This window comes from Aulonocara sp. 'chitande type north' Nkhata Bay, linkage group LG3 (assembly GCF_057382095.1).
Source record: "Aulonocara sp. 'chitande type north' Nkhata Bay isolate Kocher_YH1m ecotype deep benthic linkage group LG3, A_spYH_male_GT1.1, whole genome shotgun sequence".
NCBI classification, from domain to species: domain Eukaryota; kingdom Metazoa; phylum Chordata; class Actinopteri; order Cichliformes; family Cichlidae; genus Aulonocara; species Aulonocara sp. 'chitande type north' Nkhata Bay.
In genome coordinates, this window is record NC_141346.1 from 36917249 (window position 1) to 36937034 (window position 19786).

At 40.4% G+C, this 19786-nt stretch overlaps 2 protein-coding genes across 3 annotated transcripts in view; one reads left to right on the forward strand and one right to left on the reverse strand.

Annotated features, from left to right (window-relative positions):
* Positions 1 to 6330: 6330 nt before the first annotated feature.
* pnp5a (purine nucleoside phosphorylase 5a) lies at positions 6331 to 9674 on the forward strand. Its single transcript, XM_086279008.1, has 6 exons — positions 6331 to 6569; positions 7032 to 7201; positions 7301 to 7404; positions 7500 to 7675; positions 7769 to 7959; positions 8853 to 9674. Exons 1-6 carry the CDS (start codon positions 6547 to 6549, stop codon positions 9074 to 9076), a joined length of 888 nt encoding a protein of 295 aa, XP_086135134.1. The 5' UTR covers positions 6331 to 6546; the 3' UTR covers positions 9077 to 9674.
* The window catches only part of capn1 (calpain 1), a 39023-nt gene continuing 28900 nt past the window's right edge, over positions 9664 to 19786 (reverse strand). For both annotated transcript variants that reach the window (XM_086278986.1, XM_086278995.1), the window contains exons 7-22: positions 19105 to 19188; positions 18432 to 18517; positions 18193 to 18267; positions 17280 to 17440; positions 16592 to 16752; positions 16496 to 16507; positions 16038 to 16249; positions 13377 to 13416; positions 13211 to 13276; positions 13056 to 13113; positions 12886 to 12950; positions 12708 to 12776; positions 12516 to 12594; positions 12233 to 12349; positions 11989 to 12047; positions 9664 to 11823 (exon numbers count right to left, since the gene is read on the reverse strand). In XM_086278986.1, coding sequence (XP_086135112.1) covers positions 11797 to 11823; positions 11989 to 12047; positions 12233 to 12349; positions 12516 to 12594; positions 12708 to 12776; positions 12886 to 12950; positions 13056 to 13113; positions 13211 to 13276; positions 13377 to 13416; positions 16038 to 16249; positions 16496 to 16507; positions 16592 to 16752; positions 17280 to 17440; positions 18193 to 18267; positions 18432 to 18517; positions 19105 to 19188 — 1371 coding nt within the window. In that variant the 3' untranslated portion in view covers positions 9664 to 11796. The remainder of the gene's footprint in view (positions 11824 to 11988; positions 12048 to 12232; positions 12350 to 12515; positions 12595 to 12707; positions 12777 to 12885; positions 12951 to 13055; positions 13114 to 13210; positions 13277 to 13376; positions 13417 to 16037; positions 16250 to 16495; positions 16508 to 16591; positions 16753 to 17279; positions 17441 to 18192; positions 18268 to 18431; positions 18518 to 19104; positions 19189 to 19786) is intronic.

Below are 19786 nucleotides of genomic sequence, written 5' to 3' on the forward strand. Positions count from 1 at the left end.
TGTTGGCATGTTTCCTTTGCATGCTTTCTTCTGAAGTCAGGCAGCTAAAGTGGTTAAGTGGATATATTCTTTTACTATATCGAACATTTTTTCCATACAGGCAAATCCTTATCCTGAACAGCATTTAATAACATTATGGACAGTTTCTGCATGATGCTGTATCTAAAGAGAAATGTTCACATACTTTGGTGTAGAAGAACTTAACTGACCTACACAGAAATTCCTATCAGGAACTTCCTATCTCTGCAGACAGTGAAGGCTGTCACAGCTGCAGTTTGATACCTGTAAGCCTCCACACTTTAATTTAAATAGAACACACCTGACTTTATCGCATGTCTTCAACTGCTCCTCATTCTGCTTGAGGGCATCAGGTTTCTACACTGCAACACTAACTTCACAGCTGGTGTTTGACTTACATCGTGAGTGATGCAAGCTTGGGTTTCTCCAAAACGTTGATTGTGTTCATGTGAACACGGGGTTTTCAGTGGGAGAAACATTTCGTCACCATTTGGGATTTCCTTACCTGGATGATGCATCAAGACAAGCTCAGGTTTTCATTTAGCAGTGATTGTCATGGTCCTGGGTCGGTGACCCAGCGCTTTTTGTTATCATTTTCTAGTTTATGATGATGATGATGATGATTATTATTGTTTGAGTTCTGTGTGTTATATTTGGTCTGCCTTTGAGTCTGTCTCTGTCTATGGTGTCACCCCATCTGTTTGTGAATCTGTCTGTTTAGTTCAATGTCTTGCCTGGTTCCATGTGTCTGAGTTTCCTGTTTTATTGTGAAGGTTTGTGTCATATGTGAGTGTGCTCAGTTACGTTCCCCTGTCTCGTCAGCTGTGATTTCTCCCAGGTGTGTTCCCCTTCTGTCTCTCATCCCTTGATTACTGCCGTCTGTGTATTTAAGCCCTGTGTTTCTCTGTGTCAGTGTCGCGTCGTACCCTCAACTAGCTGTGTGTTCTGCTTCTATGTCCCTAGTGTTTGGTCTCCTGCTCCAGTTTAGTGTTTCTTTCCAGTGTTTCAGTCCTTGGTTCCTCTGTTCTGACTTTTGGTTTTCTTTTGGTGAGTTTAGTTTGTACGAGGTTTTTCCCAGCAATAAAGCTGCGCCTTAAGTTTCACTTCCGTGTCTGAGTTCTGCATTTTGGGTCCACCACTCCTGCTTGCCTGCAACACAGCGATTCATGACAGTGATGTGTGAAGAGAAAGGCCCAGGCTTCGGTTAATGACAAATCAGTTTGCATTAAAAACAAAAAGCACTTCAAGTTCATTTCAGGACACATCTTCCTTTTCTTTTAAAGTGGCACTAAAAATCTTTCCACCCCCACGACAACAATGCAAACATCTTGCAGAGTTTGGACGAGCATGGTTAGAACTACTTCTATAAGAAGATATAACTCAGTGCATTTTCCTTTAGGCTTTCTTCTGAAGCTGCATTTGTTTACAGAAAACCTTTCATTTAAATAACATACAGTTTCCTATAGGACCTTTACCGAGTGAGAAATTTCAGCTTGTGCTAGCTCTGGCAGCCTTGCTAATATCATCACACAAGAAAAACATGCAGAATCACTGTGACATTGTTTCCCTGCTGGGTGCCTCACTAATGCCTATTCAGCAAAACTGCACAGTACAAAAACTGCCATAAAAACAAAAAGGCTGACTGTCAAGTTGTACTGACCTCTCTGTACCCTTAGATGCATGTTGTCAGGCTCCTTTAAACCACAGAAATCATTTTTAGGTTTAAATAAGTGACACAACTGGATGACTGGCTTTCTGAAATAAATCGATGGCTGTTTATTCAGGCATGGATGCCATTTGTCAGAATGCAGACTGGCAACAGTGTTGCAACCAATCAGACATGAGTTACATAATATGAGGTGACCAGAGGCTGAACATTTTCTCCACACGAGAACTGAGTCTTTGGATCAAGAAGGAGATGTAGGCCCAGATGTTTTTCTTTCCAGATGTTTTGCTGACCACATTAAAATGGTACGCATGTGAGATTTTGCCATATCTTGCAATCTTATAATTTCAGGGCCATTTCCAGAATAAATCCAAAAACGAATCAGTTCTGTGAGTGGCCAAGCTCCACTGATTTCTTTTTTAGTAGCCCTGCTAGCAAACAACAAACATGCAAACTAAACCAGTCACTTAATATCTTTGACAAAAAAAACTAAACCAGTGGGTCGTGTCATTTAAATAAAATCCACCAAATCTCAAAAATATCACTTCCTCTAATTTCCAGTATAAAAAACTGAGATAAATCATGAACTTTGTAGTTATTTATTTTCACAGCCTATAGGAAGGAGGATTTTTTAGTTACTGGGCTAAATCAAACTTCATCAGCTCATTCAATTCAATTCAATTTATATATATAGCACCAAATCACAACAGCAGTCACGGTGTTTTATATTGTACAGTAGATTGTACAATAATAGATACAGAAAAAAAACCAACAATCGTATGACCCCCCCCATGAGCAAGCACTTTGGTGACAGTGGGAAGGAAAAACTTGCTTTTAACAGGAAGAAACCTCCAGCAGAACCAGGGTCAGGGAGGGGCGGGGCCATCTGCTGCACTTGGCACTTGATCTGCTCATCATGATGTCAAGTGTGAGTAGTATGTTTATTGTTTAGCACATTGTATATTTTCCTATCCTCTGGATCTAACCTAAACCTTAAAATAAACTTTAATTTCTATGTCACAATTTTTCTAAAGGTGTAGACCAAGTGCAGGACGAAAAAGACATAGGTGATCCCTCTGAACAATTTTTAAACATTTAGTTGGGTGAGGAGAAAATGGGTAAAAAGTTACTGTGGGCCTTTGTGAGGAAATGAAATGGCCCCAGCTCACTGGCTAATCCAAAGGTGTGTTAGCTCTAACTGAGGGGAGGGGCACAGAGGTCAACAGGTCAACAACTACCATGTGTTATCAAGCAAAGTCAAAAACTGATATGCAGAAGCCAGAACCCAAACAGAGAGGTAACTGACCTGGAAACAAACTGTAACACACACGGAGAATTAGACTAACAAGTCTTCTTACTTGTCAGTGCCGATCAACAATTCAAGGTCCTACCTATGTTTTGGCTGCTGTAGACTTTGATAAGCATGTGGGGGTTTTGGCCTCTTTGCTTATCTATTAAATCAATGGATAACTTACGTAATGATTACAGACTTTCTCTATCCATTTGATTCAACTTTCCAATTCAGGGTCATAGGTGGCAGCCTATCACAGCTCCCATACAGCAAGAGGCCAGGTACACTCTGGACAGGGTTAACACATAGAGGCAGATGACTGTTTATTCAGAAACCATGCAGAGAGCATGCAAACTCCACACAGAAAGGCCATGGCCAGATGATGTATTCAAACCCAGGACCTCCCACAGTCCAGAGACATGCATTAGGCTAACTGGTGTTTCTAAACTGGTTGTGGGTGTGAATATAAGCATGGGTCCCCATCTGTCTCACTGTGTTGGCCCTGTTAGGCTCCAGTCCAGTCATAGTTTGAACTGGATAAGTGGGGGGAAATTGATAGATGAATTATCTAAATTCACCTCATTAGTGCAGCACTGACACAAATCCTTCATGGACATCCATCTCTCCTCTCCCTTCAGTTATGCATTAGAGATACCTTAGCATTGGACTCTAGGTTTTTGAAGATATTTCAACTCCCATCCAAGAGGCTTCTTCAGTCCTAAAACTAAATGGTGGAGAGTGTCAGGAATTTAAACCCAGAGGGAGTTATCCCTGAAGAGGATTGTTGACCCACTATTGATCATGTGCCTCATCACATGGGCCAAGGTGTGAAAAAGGTGTGGGTCATTACCATCAGAGGTTTTGAGTGAAACCGCTGTTTTGCTTCACCTAGTTGGGTGATCTATTGAGGTGACCTAACAAAAGGTGTGAGTGGGGATTGAGGCGTCTGAGAAAGGATCTCAATACTGCATCATAGGTGGCTGACAATTGGTATCATAGACCACCCTCTTTGTTCGAAGACAGTCGTTCACAGCAGACATAGACGGCCTCTTTTAAGAAACTTGAATAAGCCCAGCCTTACTCTTTTTTGCAAGAAGCTAAAAACAATCGACAACAAGTGAACAGGCCTGATCTTCCAATCACTGGTGAAGTTGTGAAAGTAGCTCCAGCCTTTTCATTTGTGGTTCCAACTTTTGCCCTGGGTATTTATAATCATTGTTGTCCTGCCTAAAACATCAAGCTTGGCACTAGCACCAGTGCTACATCAGTGAAAAACTGACACATCTTCTTTCATGACTCGCTCATTAATTTCTAAAAAGATCTCGAAACTAGTCAGATTTACTCTAAAAGAAGCTTAAATAATAATAATAATGATGATATTGATGATAACTAGAAATGGACTGGTTGTTACGTATCATCCTTCTACTCAGTCAAACCCTCAAAGCACTTTCAACTGCAAGTTTCATATCTCCAATCACACACACTGGAACAACAAGTGCTAATATTCACACACACACGGATTATGCCCAAGGATACATTAGCAAGAAGTCTGGAGGGGTCAGGAATCAGTCCACCGGTCTTCCGATTGGTAGAGGACCCGCTCTACCACCTGAGCCAAAGCCTCCCATACAATTTTAAATAAATTAACCAGATTTAGTTGTTATGTGCTTAAAAATGCTGTGTGAATGTTAAAGTAAGTAATAAATACTAAGTTGACTGGTCATGCTGGTTAATGAGTTCTCCTACTCATTAACATTATAGTTTAATGGAGTTCAACTTTACATACTTTAACTTATAAATAGAATTACTTTTCAGCTTTCACCACCATGACATTGCTTATCTCCTTTTACAACATAATCACATCTGTATCGCCCCAGTTTGGAAACAAATCTATTGACCTGTTTTGACCGTGGTTTACTGTGTTGATCCACATCGATTACTGGACATTCAGTCCAAGTGACATGCTTTTAATAACTTTTCTTATTTACAATACAGGCACACTCTAAACAGGATGTGTTGTCTACTTGTACGTGTGCCAAAACATTTTAGTGATAAATGCATAATGATAAATGGTGATGCAATCCATTTTTAAGCAATGCACAGTTAGAGAGAACGCTGAATTGAAACTAGTTGTTTTTTGTTTCCAAACTTATTTATTAAACAAGGCTGTAGAGTTATTTGGTAGTTTCTGATACTCAGAGCAAACACAGGTCACATGATTTTTCATCAAAGCAAATAAATTATAATATAATAGAATTTATTATAAAATAAAAGACTCAACTTGAAGTAAAGTAATATTAGTGTAATACATTTACAAAAAAATCAGACAAAAAAATTGTCTCTATCTAAACATTCAGCATATCTGCTGCTGAACCAAAGTGTGCTTTTTATACTGTTTTGTTGTAAATATGTCTGAGTACCATTGTACATACTTGTGCTGTATATACTATATATAATGTTGAGCCCTCATTCTGGATATATAGCAACAAGTTATCCATTTCTTATTTATTCCAACATCTATGCACCGCTGCACACATAAATATACTGTACATGTTGTCTGTTTGTCTCTGTTGGTAGATTGTGAGGAAAAAATTGAGTTAGACAATAAAACTGATGTTAGTCAGATTATCATGTTCACATCATCTGAATGTTGGATATAATCTAACTAAATGTCTTTATACATACATCTGTGACCATAACTGTACCACATTTTAAAATTGCCGATGGTGTGAAATCACTATGCAACATAACTAAAGTAGCTACTGTCATTGTCTGTAAAGAAGTAAAAGTTTACATTTTCCTTCTAAAGAGGAGAAAATGTATATTATAAGCCCAACATTATAGAAACAAATGACTACATACTGCACATACTGCAGTTGACAGTAGGATGTATTGGTTGAAAACTTGCGTCACACAATAACACACAGTACTCGCAGACTGATGACGAGAACAAGTGGACCACAAACACGTGATGTTCAAAAACACGCTGTGTGTCCGAAACCACAACATCTTTTGTTTTTAATCGGTGAGAGTAACAAAGACACAGATCGATAAAGACTGAATGGATACTTTAACTTATAAATAGAATTACTTGGATCAGTGGATCTCGAAACATCATAGATTGTTTATGTGAACATAACATGAAAAGTTATGAGTGGGCTGGAGTGGGAAATGTCGTGAAAACTCTTATATCCAGCTCCACCTGTAGTACAGGATGTTCCGTGGGTGTGTATTTCTCTGTGGCATACCGGTCTGAAGGTGTGTCCGCTCAGCCAATGAAACTGCAGCAGGTACATGCGTCAGCAGAGGAGGGGGCGGGAGGGGGGAGTCACCGGTCCTATGATAAAGTCTGCAGCTGCCCCTCTTTCCACAGAAGTGAGAGAGAGGAGCTGAATACTTCACGGGACTCTAAAAGAGAAGAAGAACTCAACAGAAGACTTCTTCCACCTTCTCTTTGATATTTTTATACGCCTTAAAAACTTTTTTTATTTTCAGACTTAAAACTTTAAGTCTGTATTTACACCTACATTTTTTTTTCTTACATTCTCAGACGCTTCATTTATCTTCCGAAATGTTTCCAGAGGAAAACAGCTGGTGAGTAGATTTCTAATATTTTAATTACTTTTTCTCGTTCAGTGTTGCTCAGCACGTGGCTCTTTCACCGGCTTTGGATAGCGTGAAAAAATAGACTGGACTGAGGGGATGCAAAAAATAATATGCGCATGCGCTCTTGTTCGCGGTGGAGTGTCGAGAAATGATTCATTCCAAGAGGAGTGACGCGTCTAATTACATAATGAAGCGCGTTTCACAATTGAGTGGAAGTAAAGAGTTTGAAATGTTCTAATGTTGTAAAAATCAGTCAATAAAATTGATATTGGACTTGTGAAGTGAAGGTCACATTTTTGGTCACCATGGTTACTTTCGATCTTCCTGTGTGAACCAAATTCATAAAAATGTGCTTCTGCATCATATCAAGCCATAAAATTAGCGTGTTCATGTGTGCTGGACTGTCACGGTGATCTGCCTGACCTCTGCCCTTTTGTTAATGTCATCCAGCTACAGCTACGAGGAATGCAAGGCCACTGCTGATTGGCTGCTCGCCCAGACAGACACCCGACCCACTGTGGGCATTGTGTGCGGCTCAGGGCTCGGAGGGCTCGCTGACCTGTTAAAGGACCAGGTGGCCTTCAACTACAAAGACATCCCCAACTTTCCGCAGAGCACAGGTGAGCTACACCTACTACACCGACACTTTACCATGGTGACTCCACATCAGCTGAGCAGCTCCTGCTGATGTTCACTGTTATATTTTTGAATTCCCACAGTGCACGGACATGCCGGGAAGCTGGTGTTTGGACACTTAAAAGGAAGGCCGTGCGTTTGCATGCAGGGACGTTTCCACCTGTATGAGGGCTACTCAATACAGAAGGTATGTGTGTGTTTGCAAAAAAAATATCCCGTAATTTTCAGCAAGATCCCCCCAAAATATTATTCATTTATATTCTGTGATGTTCTTTTTTCCAGATTACATTGCCTATGCGCATCTTCAAGATGCTCGGTGTTGAGACGGTGATGCTGACCAATGCAGCTGGAGGCCTCAACCATGACTTTAAAATGGGAGACATCATGATCATCAAAGACCACCTCAACCTGCCCGGCTTTGCTGGCATCAATCCTCTGAATGGACCCAACGATGAGCGGTGAGACGTGTTCTCGTACAGCCATAAAAAGCAGACATTTAAACCTCCTATAAGCTTAACCTAATCTTCTTCCTGTCTTCCTTCGTCTGTCAGGTTTGGCGTACGTTTCCAATGCATGTCCGATGCATACGACAGAGAGCTGCAGCAGCTGGCCATGGACGTGGGACAGGATCTGGGCTATGGAGATTTCCTAAAGGAGGGAGTGTACTGTGTGCTGGGCGGGCCAACATTTGAGACAATCGCAGAGGGTCGCATGCTGCATAGACTTGGCGCTGATGCTGTCGGTGAGCTGATTGTTTTGTTGATCTGAGTAAATGTAACGAATGAATGTAAAGTCCCAAAACTTTAATCAGATCAGAATCTACACATCTGGATTTTTAAGACGTGTCAATCAGAATCAGAATACTTTATTGATCCCTAGGGGAAATTATTTTTCGTTACAGTGCTCCATTATAAACAAACATTAACAGAGACAGACAATACACTAACTAAGAATAGCACAATAACAAGGACTATCAATTAGATTTATCAGCTGATGGCGATAACAGGACTTGATCAATTCAAACCACGTGGTACCACAAAAACCAGCCACAGCGTCCTGTCTGATATTAACCTAATCATCAAGTTGATGCCCACAAAGCACGTGGAGTTTATCAAAAGAGCACTGTATCAAATGCCATCATGCTGTTTTTAATTTTATTCCAAGAAATGACAGTTCAGTAGAAATGCTTGAAGTCCTTTTGCTGCAGTGACTTTGAAAACGTGTGATTTGCCCCGGGCTGCCCAAACCTCAACTTGAAGCTTTACCTTTGAGGAGCAAAAACACGTGAAAAACATAAATTTAAGTTTCCTGAAGTGAGTCTTCTTTGTATGCATGCATACTGAGACTTCTCATGAAATTAAAGCAGTAAAACTTATTAGAAGCCTCTAAATTAGCTTAAGCGAAGTTGGTTTCAGCAGTATTAGATCTGCAGTTCTTCTTCTTTTGATAACACTATAAATCCCAGGCTTCTCAACATTACAGGACATAGTTCCCAAGCCAATTAGAAACAAGGAAAACATCTCTTTTGTGTTATTTGCATTTTTACATCCTTTCTTGTGTGTACTGGCTGGTTTATGGCTACTCTATTCTTTCTATTAGAGTTGTTTATATTTGTCTCGATCTTTTCCTCTCCAGGCATGAGCACAGCCCATGAGGTGATCGTCGCTCGGCACTGTGGCATGCGTGTCTTCGCCCTCTCCCTGATCACCAACCAGGTTGTGATGAACTACGACAGCGAAGAGAGGGCCAATCACGAGGAGGTCCTCCAGGTGGGCAGGCAGCGGGCGGCGCAGCTGGAGAGGCTCGTTTCCACCATGGTGACCAAAATTGTGCACAACAACGACGGCCTAAGAGACTAACAGCCGTGTTTAGGCCTCTGGGATATTTTATGTGGTCATGTTCTACATTGAAGAAAATCCCACTCAGTTGAGCTGATTTTAGCCTGAGGTCAAATGGTGAAAGCATTATAGTTACCTGAAGAATCTCACTTGGACACACAGACACAGAATCTTTGAAAACGTACTCAACTGTTCTCGTATTTCATGTCACTGTGCACAAAAGGTTACACATTCCCCTGCTGAGCAGCTCCAGAAGAAAGTTGTTCAGTTCTTTTTATATAATTTTAAACAACGTGTTATTTTTTTCCCTTATCTTACAATATAGAATCCCCTTTGTAAATGTCTGCAATTTAACTTAAAAAGAGCCAAAATCTGCTGTAAAAGTCTTAATTTTATAAGGTTGTAAAGATGTGTACATTAACTGAACTTATATTGTATGTAATGTATTTGAGTGTACCTGTTTTTGTGGGATGTTATTGTTAAATGTACTATTTATTACTATATCAAGTTTGTGTATTTCCCCCCTATCATGATCACACCCATTTCCACAGTTTTATTTGCAGCCTTTTTTTTTCTGTGGACTGTGCAAGACCAATAAAACTTAGACATTAACTCAAAACCTCTCCATGTTTATTTCCCAAGTTTATATAAAAGAAGTGATATAGAGAAAGCTACACAGTAAACCAGCGCATTGCATAATGAAGGGTTTGGTTCACAAAGGGACCCAAAAAAAGTTATTACTGTAAACATTACACAGTTTTACACAAACATCACTTAACATTAAAGAAGACAAGAATGTCAGAGTATCTTAAAAACGTGAGGGTTTGGCAGTACTTCTCAAAGAAAAGTGCTTAAAAATAAAAAAAGGCAAAAATTTGTAAGTTTTTGGCAGAACAAAAGAAACTGTCATTTAAAAACTGTGGCACATTACATGTAGATTCTCCAGACAGCATCGTGTAACTCTGAAATACCTCGGATAAAACTCTTGCTTTCCTGACGGGACAGAAATGAGACAGTCATACAATATATCACATTTCACACAGCATGCATACAAACATATCCACCCATCCCCGTTTACCCTTACCCGAAACTTTGACATATTGCTCCCTTCAAAAGGGAAGACTCAAACAGCGTTGACACATCCCTTTTTATTACCACTTTAAAGTCCAGTTTATTTCATACTTTATAAAACAAAAACAGAGCCATGCATAAAGATAAGCTTGTATATATTAGAAGAAAACATTCACAATGATCCAGCACCTCACCATTGTCTCTGCAAAATCTGAACGGGCCCTTTATGCTGAGGTGAAAGCAAAGTTTGGCACAGGATGTAAGAGGCCAGCAGTGATGCTACAGTACAAACTACTAATAGATTTATAATGCACAGTCATCTATGCCAGCCAGCACACTAAGCAACTCTCCACTTCGACTGCATCCAGCACTGGGTTTTCTAAAGATTGTCTTCAAATGTAAGCAGCTGATTTAAGCAGTCGCCATTTGAATTTGGCCACAGAGGTATTTATGGATGCTACCGAAACCCCAACATGCAACAAAGCTCAAACACAAATGGAGTCAAACCTCTCTCACGTCAAAGGGGCGGAAAAACCCCTGAAGATTAGGTGGTAAATATTTAATTATAACGTTATTAAGTTAGAGTGAAGTGATTAGAAAATAACAAACAAGCTATACTAAAGATGGAAGTCTGGCTAATGTATTAATAACCACATTCATACTATATCAGAATTATTAAAAACCCAACCAATTTATCTGTGGGCCAATATTATCGACTGATAACAACTACTTGCCAGTCTATCGTTATCAGCATTTATAAAGACAGACAATGAAAATTTTTAAAAGCACCCTTCAACCATCTTATGACTGTGATGTTGCGTAAGTTTGTCCAGTGAAGGGCATCCTGAAATTTCCCTGTTGGCAACACGTGATTGAAACCCCAAAAACACAACAACTAGCTGATTGTGAGATTACATTCTTCTTCAATGTAATTGAGCAAATAAATAACTTCACATAATTTATTTTAATTTTTAAAGTTGATGGCAAGAAACCCTACAAACAAAATCTGGTCGGGGTAACGCTGTATCAGCCTTATGTCTGCTTAATGTTTCAAATTGTGTAATGCTAGCAAAACAACGTAGGCCTGGACCATGTCACATTTAAGACATTACACTTGGTAATGTAACATATAAACACTACTTTGGCTTTGGTATCATGTCATAGTTACCTTAGTAAAATACACTGTAAAGTTTCTGTGGGCTTTGAGTGACATACAATTTTGGCACTTCATCATGTGTTTAGTAACTTTCTATAAAGCTAGCTTTAGCATGTAGCCTACACAGTTAACTTTACGAAAAGGTAAAGCTAGCTTGTAAACTAAATTTTGTACGTTAACAAGTTCTGGTCCAGTTAAAAAAAGAAAAGAAAAATACAAGTATGTCTCCACACCCTCAGATTTAATCAGGTGTTTTCTTTCAGACCCCAGAGTAGCCAGTTTTATCACAGAGTTGACCGAAGTGGAGAAGCGGGCGTCTTTCAGTTGGCGAGACAGGCGACACATTTTCAGTACAGGCACTGTAATCAAGATTTTACAGGTTTTTAAGCATCAGAGGACCTCAGCAATGCGCAGCATAGAGGGTGAGGAAGAACTGAAGGGAAAAAGGCACTTCTGAAACCACATAACAGACCAAGAGCTGCAGTGCAAAATTTACAGAGGAGTCCACTCATCTTTAGGCAAACATGGTCAGGGTGATCCACTGCAGAACAAAGAGAGTGTTGGGATTAATGAATGAAAACTCTTAATAAATCACAGAGAGTGAATGGAGAAAAACAAGCTGTTTCAGCACAGATGTGGATGAATCCTTATAAAAAAAAGCTCAAGCTTTTGTTTATACAACAGCATTTGTGATGGGAATTTATACCTGGACGAAGTTTAGAGATATCTGACCGTCTCCATCAGTGTCCAGGTTCTTAAAGGTTTCTGCAGTAAGAGAAACAAAAAAGATCATTTGACTCAGAACAGAAGTATTTTAGCTTCTGTTAAGCTTTGCAGCCATTCACTGTATGTTTGGGTTTTTTTTTTTTTACAGCAAAGCAGGATCAAGTTGCACAAGCAGTTAGACTGTCCCTTGTGAACCAGTGAAAAACTGCAATAGTGTCACTCACTGAACATTGTCTCCAGTCTGACCAAACAGGTGACAAAGTTGTCAAAGTCGACAGCCATGTCTGCCTCTGTGTATCGCAGGATGATCAGCTGGAACAGGTGGTTAGTCAACTTGAAACCTGAAGGAAGCAAAAGCAAGAAAACTCATACAACAATGTGAAAAAATGTCAGCGAAGGTGCTCCACCTACAACTCAGAAAAAATGCTTTCTGCATATACTGCTGGGACTTAAAAGTGCTTTTGTGATTTTTTTTTTTTTTGCACTTTAATATAAAAAAAATAATACCTGCAGATTCAAGAGCCATTCTCATCTCGTAGGAGCTCATGGTGCCCGATTTGTCCACGTCAAACTGCCTGAATACAGTCTAGATACGGGGAGGGGGGGACAAGAGACCACCAGTTTGAATCAAATAACAAAATGGAAACACCAGTGCACCAGCTATTCACTGTTAACTCAGTCATGCAATTTAACTCTCACCAGGTATCGTTTAATCTTTTCCCAGAGTACGTGAAACTCTGTCAGGCCCAACTTCCCAGTGCCATCAGTCTGAGTGAAGACGCTAAGGAACATTTCGTGGTCAGAGAGACATTAACATGACGAGATCCAGAAACAAAAGAAACAGGAAGCAGATATTTCAACTTCACATCAAGGATACATCCATGAGGTTAATCATGCTGCGACAAGCTTCTTGTGAGAAGCCATCTGTCTTCAGGTCTTTATCTGTGGACGGCAGGAAGTGAAGTGAAAAGAGGGAAGAATACACGTCTGTTTTAAATATTGAAGTCTAAACTATGTTAGAAACATTTCATAATGGCAGTGCTTTACGTTTGCTGATGATCCTGTTTAATATGGTTTGCAGCTCTGTGACACTGATCTCCATGTCCTGTGGGCACAAACAGATGTGCGTTATATTAAATGTGACTGCGCAGGTGCCTTGGACTACTATTGCTATCTCCTACAAGTTTTGAGAGCGTGCTTACTGCTCCTGCCAGCTGCCTGAAGAGATTCTTGAAGCTTGGGTCAATCTGACTCTCATGTAGCTGAACCTGAAACACAAAAAACAGATGTGTTCACTACACGCTTTTTTCCCCACCTCCTTTCGCACAATATGGCCAGATGTGGTCACATGGGGTCACTTCTTCTCACCTCTGCTGGAATATCTGCTTTAACTTCATCATCGAGCTCCCTGATGGAGAAACAAGACAACAGCTGAAGTCAGATTTAGACTTCAGTTTCAGTTTTGTTTATATAGTTCCCAATCACAACAACAATTTCATCAAGATGCTCCTTATTGTAAGGTAGACACTACACTAATACGTACAGAGAAAAACACAATTATCATGTGAACTCCCTTTTGACAGGATGTTAGCACATGTATGTTTAGCTTTTGAGTACCTATACACTAGCATTGTCTAAGGAGCTTGGAAAGAAAAGCGTCTGGACTTGTTTAAGTTGCATGAAGACGTTTCACCTCTCATCCGAGAAGCTTCTTCAGTTCTAAGGTCAAATGGTGGAGAGTCCCAGATTTAAACCCCGTGGGAGTTTCCCCCCACAGAGGGACAAAGGACCCCTGATGATCCTCTACCTAATCACATCATTCACCCTTACCTGAATATTGTATATTGTATATTGCATAGCTTTCTTGTTAAATTGTATTGTATTTATTTAAATTTTTACTTTTTAATTTATTTTATTTGCATTTTTTAATCACTCTCTTATATTTAAATGTTCATTTGCTATTTCATCTAGGGTTTGAGAGTAACAAAATTTCTATTCTCTGTATGTCCTGTACATGTGGCAGAATTGACAAATAAAGTTGACTTTGACATGAGCCGAGGTGTGAAAATGGGTGTGGGTCACAATCAGCCAGGGTTTCGGTGTGTTCATTGTGAAACCTGGCCCCACCCTATCATGTGATTTCCTGAGGTCAGATGGCCCAGGATGTGAGTGGGCGTTAAGGCGTCTGGGAAGGGATCTCAAAACTGGATTATAGATGGCAGAGAGTTGGTGTCGTAAACCCCCGCCTCTGTTCAAAGATGGTCGCTCACAGTGGACATAGATGGCTTCTTTCACTCCTCTTTCAAACCATCTGTCCTCTCTGTCCAAAATGTGAACATTGGCATCCTCGAAAGAGTGTCCTTTATCCTTAAGATGCAGATGGACTGCTGAGTCTTGTCCTGTGGAGGTGGCTCTTCTGTGTTGTGCCATGCGCTTGTGAAGTGGCTGTTTGGTCTCTCCAATGTAGAGGTCTGAGCATTCCTCGCTGCACTGTACAGCATACACCACATTGTTAAGTTTGTGTTTTGGAGTTTTGTCTTTGGGATGAACCAGTTTCTGTCAGAGTGTGTTGCTGGGTCTGAAATGCACTGGAGTGAAGTGGAATCCTTCACTGCGCACATTAACGCTGTGGATAAAAACATCAAGTTCACTAGGGAAGACACAAAGGATAACTGTTTGCCTTTCCTGGACTGCGCTGTGCACATTGAAGAGAAGGGCAACCTCAACATCGAAGCTTACCGGAAGCCCACACACACGGACCAGTACTTCCTCTTTGACTCCCATCACCCTCTGGAACACAAACTTGGAGTAATTAGGACCCTACACCACCGGGCTGAACATGTTCCCTCTAAGCCTGAAGGGAAAAAGAAGGAACACCCACATCTAAAGGAAGCACTCAAAACGTGCGGCTATCCTAAATGGGCGTTCTTAAAGTCAGCAAAGAGGCACAGAAAAGAAGACCAGACACCAGCGAGGGAGGACAGACGCAACAACATCGTCATCCCCTATGTAGCCGGTGTATCAGAAAAACTCAGGAGGGTTTTCTCCAAGCATGACATCCCGGTGCATTTCAGACCCAGCAACACGCTCAGACAAAAACTGGTTCACCCGAAAGACAAAACTCCAAAACACAAACTTAACAATGTGGTGTATGCTGTACAGTGCAGCGAGGAATGCCCAGACCTCTACATCTACAAACTGGATTATAGATGGCAGACAGTTGGTGTTGTAAACCACCGCCTCTGTTCAAAGATGGTCGCCCACAGTGGACGTAAACCCAAGCTGATTGTGACCCATACCCATTTTCACACCTCGGCTCATGTGATTAGGTAGAGGATCATCAGGGGTCCTTTGTCCCTCTGTGGGGGGAAACTCCCACTTTGTTTAAATCTGGGACTCTCCACCATTTGACCTTAGAACTGAAGAAGCTTCTCGGATGAGAGGTGAAACGTCTTCAAGCAACTTAAAGAAGTCCAGATGCTTTTCTTTCCAAGCTCCTTAGACTACGATGACCTGGATGACTGAGAACCTTCACAGACATACACTAGCATTATATTTATATAAACAAAAATTGGATGCAATAATTTTAGCCTGTACATATACCGAAAGTATATGTACAGCCTGTAATAGTCACACATACATCACCAATAATTTCCCTTAGCAAGCTTGACCTTAACCAAGCTTCTGGCATAATCCTGGCTGGATATTAGGCAACTCCTCTTGGCGGAGTTTCTTTAAACTGAGAGTTTTGAATAAGGTCGAGGTTGGGGCTTTGGGAAGGCAATTCCAGATGCGTCATCACTAATGAAGTTAATAGGCCTGTCTTGTGAACTTATAAGGCGTTGTGAAACCTTTTTTGTATATCGTTAGCTTCATAGCATAATTGCCTAAGTCATTTGACTAAGTCAATGACTTAGGCACTTATGCTATGAAGCTAACGATATAATGCTGTATATACAGTCTAAATCCCAACATGACTGTCACAGCAAACATGTCTTCTACACTTCCTGCAAGCCGGTGGCTACTTACTCAGAGCCTGCAGGCTTCTCAGAGAACACCCTGAGGATGAAGTCGCCGTCTTTGTTTGGCTCAAAGGTGGAGGGGACGATTATGTACTCCCCTTTCGGCAGCTTCAAACGTGAGCTAACCTCCCTCAAGTTGATGAAGGTTTCTGATCGAGCGCTGGAGGCATGAGAGAGGAAAAAGTCTCGCTTCAGGTGGACCCCTGAACTCCCCTTGAACTGAGAGGGCCATTAACAGAGGTAGCATTATGTTTTTATTCTATTCTCTGTTTTTTATTTTTATATATATATATATATATATATATATATATATATATATATATATATATATATATATATATATATATATATATATATATATATATATATATATATATATATATATATATACACACACACACACACACATACATACATACACACACATACACATATACATATGTGGAAAGTAGAAAAACCTCATACCTCATCTGGAACCTGCAAAGATAGCAGAGATGGAACATGATTATAATCAGTGTTGTAAAAAAGAAAGAAAGAAAGAAATCTACTGTTTTTGCTAACCTCGTACAGAGCAAAACCGATGGTCTCCATGTCTTGGCCCTCTCGCCGTTTCTTCCTGCGGTCCTTTTGCATGAGGGCAACCACAAAGCTGCAGTCTGGATTGCCCTGCATGTCTGGGTTCTGCAGCATGATCTTGAACTGAGGATTCAGCCAAAAACTTGCTGGAGACAAAAGATGAAAAAGTTAAAGTGTTTCCTTTTCAGGCTATAAACTGATGTTGAGTAACAAGGAACAAAGTGAGCTAATGTACAGCCTGCTCTGTCTTATTAAACACTGAATGACATTTCTGTGAAAGATAATCACAATTAAAAACAAATTAACAAGATACATCACATGTGAAGAGACAATAACCACATAACCCTTAACACCTATTTATACTGCAGTAAATCCTGAAAACAGTCCCATTTTCTGCATGTCCTGGTAGAGAATCTCCAAAACCTTTTAAAAGACAATACATTGTTTCATTGCTTAAATAGAAGTCACTGGTTCACATTCCTTCAGGAAGTTAACCCAATCCCTTCCTCACTCAATCTTCCAACTTGCCTTTTTTGATTACAAAAATTCCTGAAGTAAAAATTGTATTAAGCAGAATTAAAACACCACGAGACACGAGTCTGGTGAGATGCAACAACTGTCCATGTCCTACCCTGCGATTTCCCCTTCTTCTCACTTGCACCACTAATCTTACCTGGGTAGTTCCTGCAGCCTCCGGCTGTGCTGCCTCTCCTCCACTCCCCCTGAAAAAGTGAGGAGCTCCATTTCTTCATCTGGCTGTTCTGCAGGGCGTCCGCCGTCAGGTTGCAGATCTCCAGACGAGAGAACTCACGCAGAAAATCAGTATATGACATCCTGGAAGATTCGATTTTATCGTTAGTTTTCAATCATTAAGTCCAAAGATGGAACCTCGTTTCAGTGCTGAAGAAAAACAGACAATTCAAACAACTTCAGTACTGTGCAAAAGTCTTGAGTCACCCCTCATTTCTTTATAGTTTGCTTCCAAAGAGGAAGACTTTGTCATCATTAAAGTGAGCATTAGCTCTCCTGGCTCTCTGCAGGTGTTTCAATGGGCTTCTTCATTCTCAGTTCAGCCCTTGTACTGGATTATTTTTCAGAGGAATATTAAGACACTTAACACTGACCTCGAAATCATTTAAGCATTAAAAAGGCGTGTAAGGGATGACTCAGTGTTATGTCTAGACATAAGAGACTGTCACAAAAAAACCCAAATTGTTCCCATTTCTTTAATGAATCTATAAAACATCTCAAGTACATCACTGTCTGACAGCACAAAATTATATTTTTGCACCTTATGAGCTGAAGACTTGCCATGTTTTAGCTGCGCAGTATATCCTGAAGGATTTGGGGGAAAATTTGAGATGTTTTTTTCCCCCATTGTAAGTATTTCCAAGCATGTTAGCACATATTTCAATAAATCAGTCAACCCATTTCCCATTTTCCTGGCAAAATTTGAAGACATGAGGACTAGTTTGAGACTTTTGCCCAGCACTTTACTTCTGGATGGACAGACAATCCACATTAGACCCGCCACTCCAGTGACAAGTCTCAAATGTTTCACGCGCAAAACACTCGCGTACACTCACCAGAATTCACCATCCTCGCTGCGGTTTTGGAGACGACTTCTGGCAGACGGATCAATAGAGTCCCACTCTCTGGCGCTGAAAGTTTAAAATAAATAAATAAATAAATAAATAAATAAAAAATGATTAAACTGAAGTCCTGGACCCAGTAAAACAGCTGGAAAATTCCTTTCAGTGCCATCCAGGCTCAAAGGAAAACTTGGTGATTCTTAATTGCATAGAACAAAATAAAGAAATCATACTCATCACTCCAGGCTCCGGTCCATTCCACTTCTCCCCAGGGGTTCCTGATGCGAACCAGCTTTGTCATGTTTCCTCTGTACGACACCTACATGCAAAGAAACACACACACACACATTCATGTTTTCCATCTGCTTCACTTGTTCTTCTTTTTAGTATCCTGCGCACATTTGTGTGACTTGGGTAACATGACAGAAGTCAAGTGCAATGTCTGATTTTGTATTAACGGTGTAACTCCAATGTTTTTCCGTACTGCAAAGGACGCTTGTGCTGTGCCCAAAACAAAAGCCAAAGAGAACAAATTCAACACAATTTCATTTACATTTCTTTATAATATGCTGTACGTATGGGTGAAGGGTAAAGGGAAAGCAAACATGAGGAATCTGTTTTGCCCGTGCAAAATAAATGCGCTGCCTCTCGTTGGTTAAACAAATGTCAAACAGATGCATTAAATACAGAAAATAAACACACACTGCCTAAGCCTGCTTTCTTTAGTTATAGTTGTTTGTGTGATGTGCATAGATGTATATACGTCTCTACGATGCAGTAAACAGCAGAGCTGAGCAGTCTGAATATCACTAGTATCGATACCAAACCTGATCAATACCCAGTTTCAAAATACTGAAAATCTGAAAGGAGTTTTATGTTGTGTTAAATAATTTTTGTAGACCTCACCTCTTCCACACCAGTCAGGGAGTAGGCATGTCCCTTCACCAGCTTTTTGAAGGTGACGGCCTCCATATCATTTGCACTGGTGATCTGAGAATGAGGCAACACAACAAAAAGAGTTAAACAGAGTTAACCAGGGGTTTGTGACGTCTATAATTCACACAAGTGAAAGTTGACTCTGCTCATCTGGACGTGGCGTTTTCACTCATCCGTGTGGCTTCTTTAGTTTCAGCTGACTGCAGGTTTCCCCGACCTTAAACGGCACATTTGCATAATGACCCAAACTGGCACCACTGACTAACAACTGTGGGGCTGCGAGGTCAGTTTCATGATCGTTCATATGAGGAATGGCTGCAATCACAGCTTTGTAAAAAGGTGACTCTTTACCATGGATGAAGACAATCAGAATGACGGTAACAAAGACAGGAGATGTACGCGCGTACTTTTGCAGGTCGGTGAAATCAAACGATATAATTAGCAGTCACTCTCACAGCATGGCACATTCATTAAAAGCAAAAATCTCAAAGAATAAATCTACAGGGTAAATATAGAAGATTTTTCCTGTGTCATTTAAACCTAAGCACAGAAGCACAAACAGACTCTGTTTATTCGTTCCTGTTCGTGTCAATCATTTACAATTTCATCATCTCTGGAAGAGAAAACGCATTTCCTTTTTAATTTTGCTCTT

Bases quoted from the DNA above. Each gene is read 5' to 3' on its own strand.
- pnp5a (XM_086279008.1), top strand. From the start codon at position 6,547: ATGTTTCCAGAGGAAAACAGCTG. The intron at 7,676-7,768 runs GTGAGACGTGTT...TTCGTCTGTCAG, and splicing joins AATGGACCCAACGATGAGCG to GTTTGGCGTACGTTTCCAAT. The intron at 7,960-8,852 runs GTGAGCTGATTG...TTTCCTCTCCAG, and splicing joins ACTTGGCGCTGATGCTGTCG to GCATGAGCACAGCCCATGAG.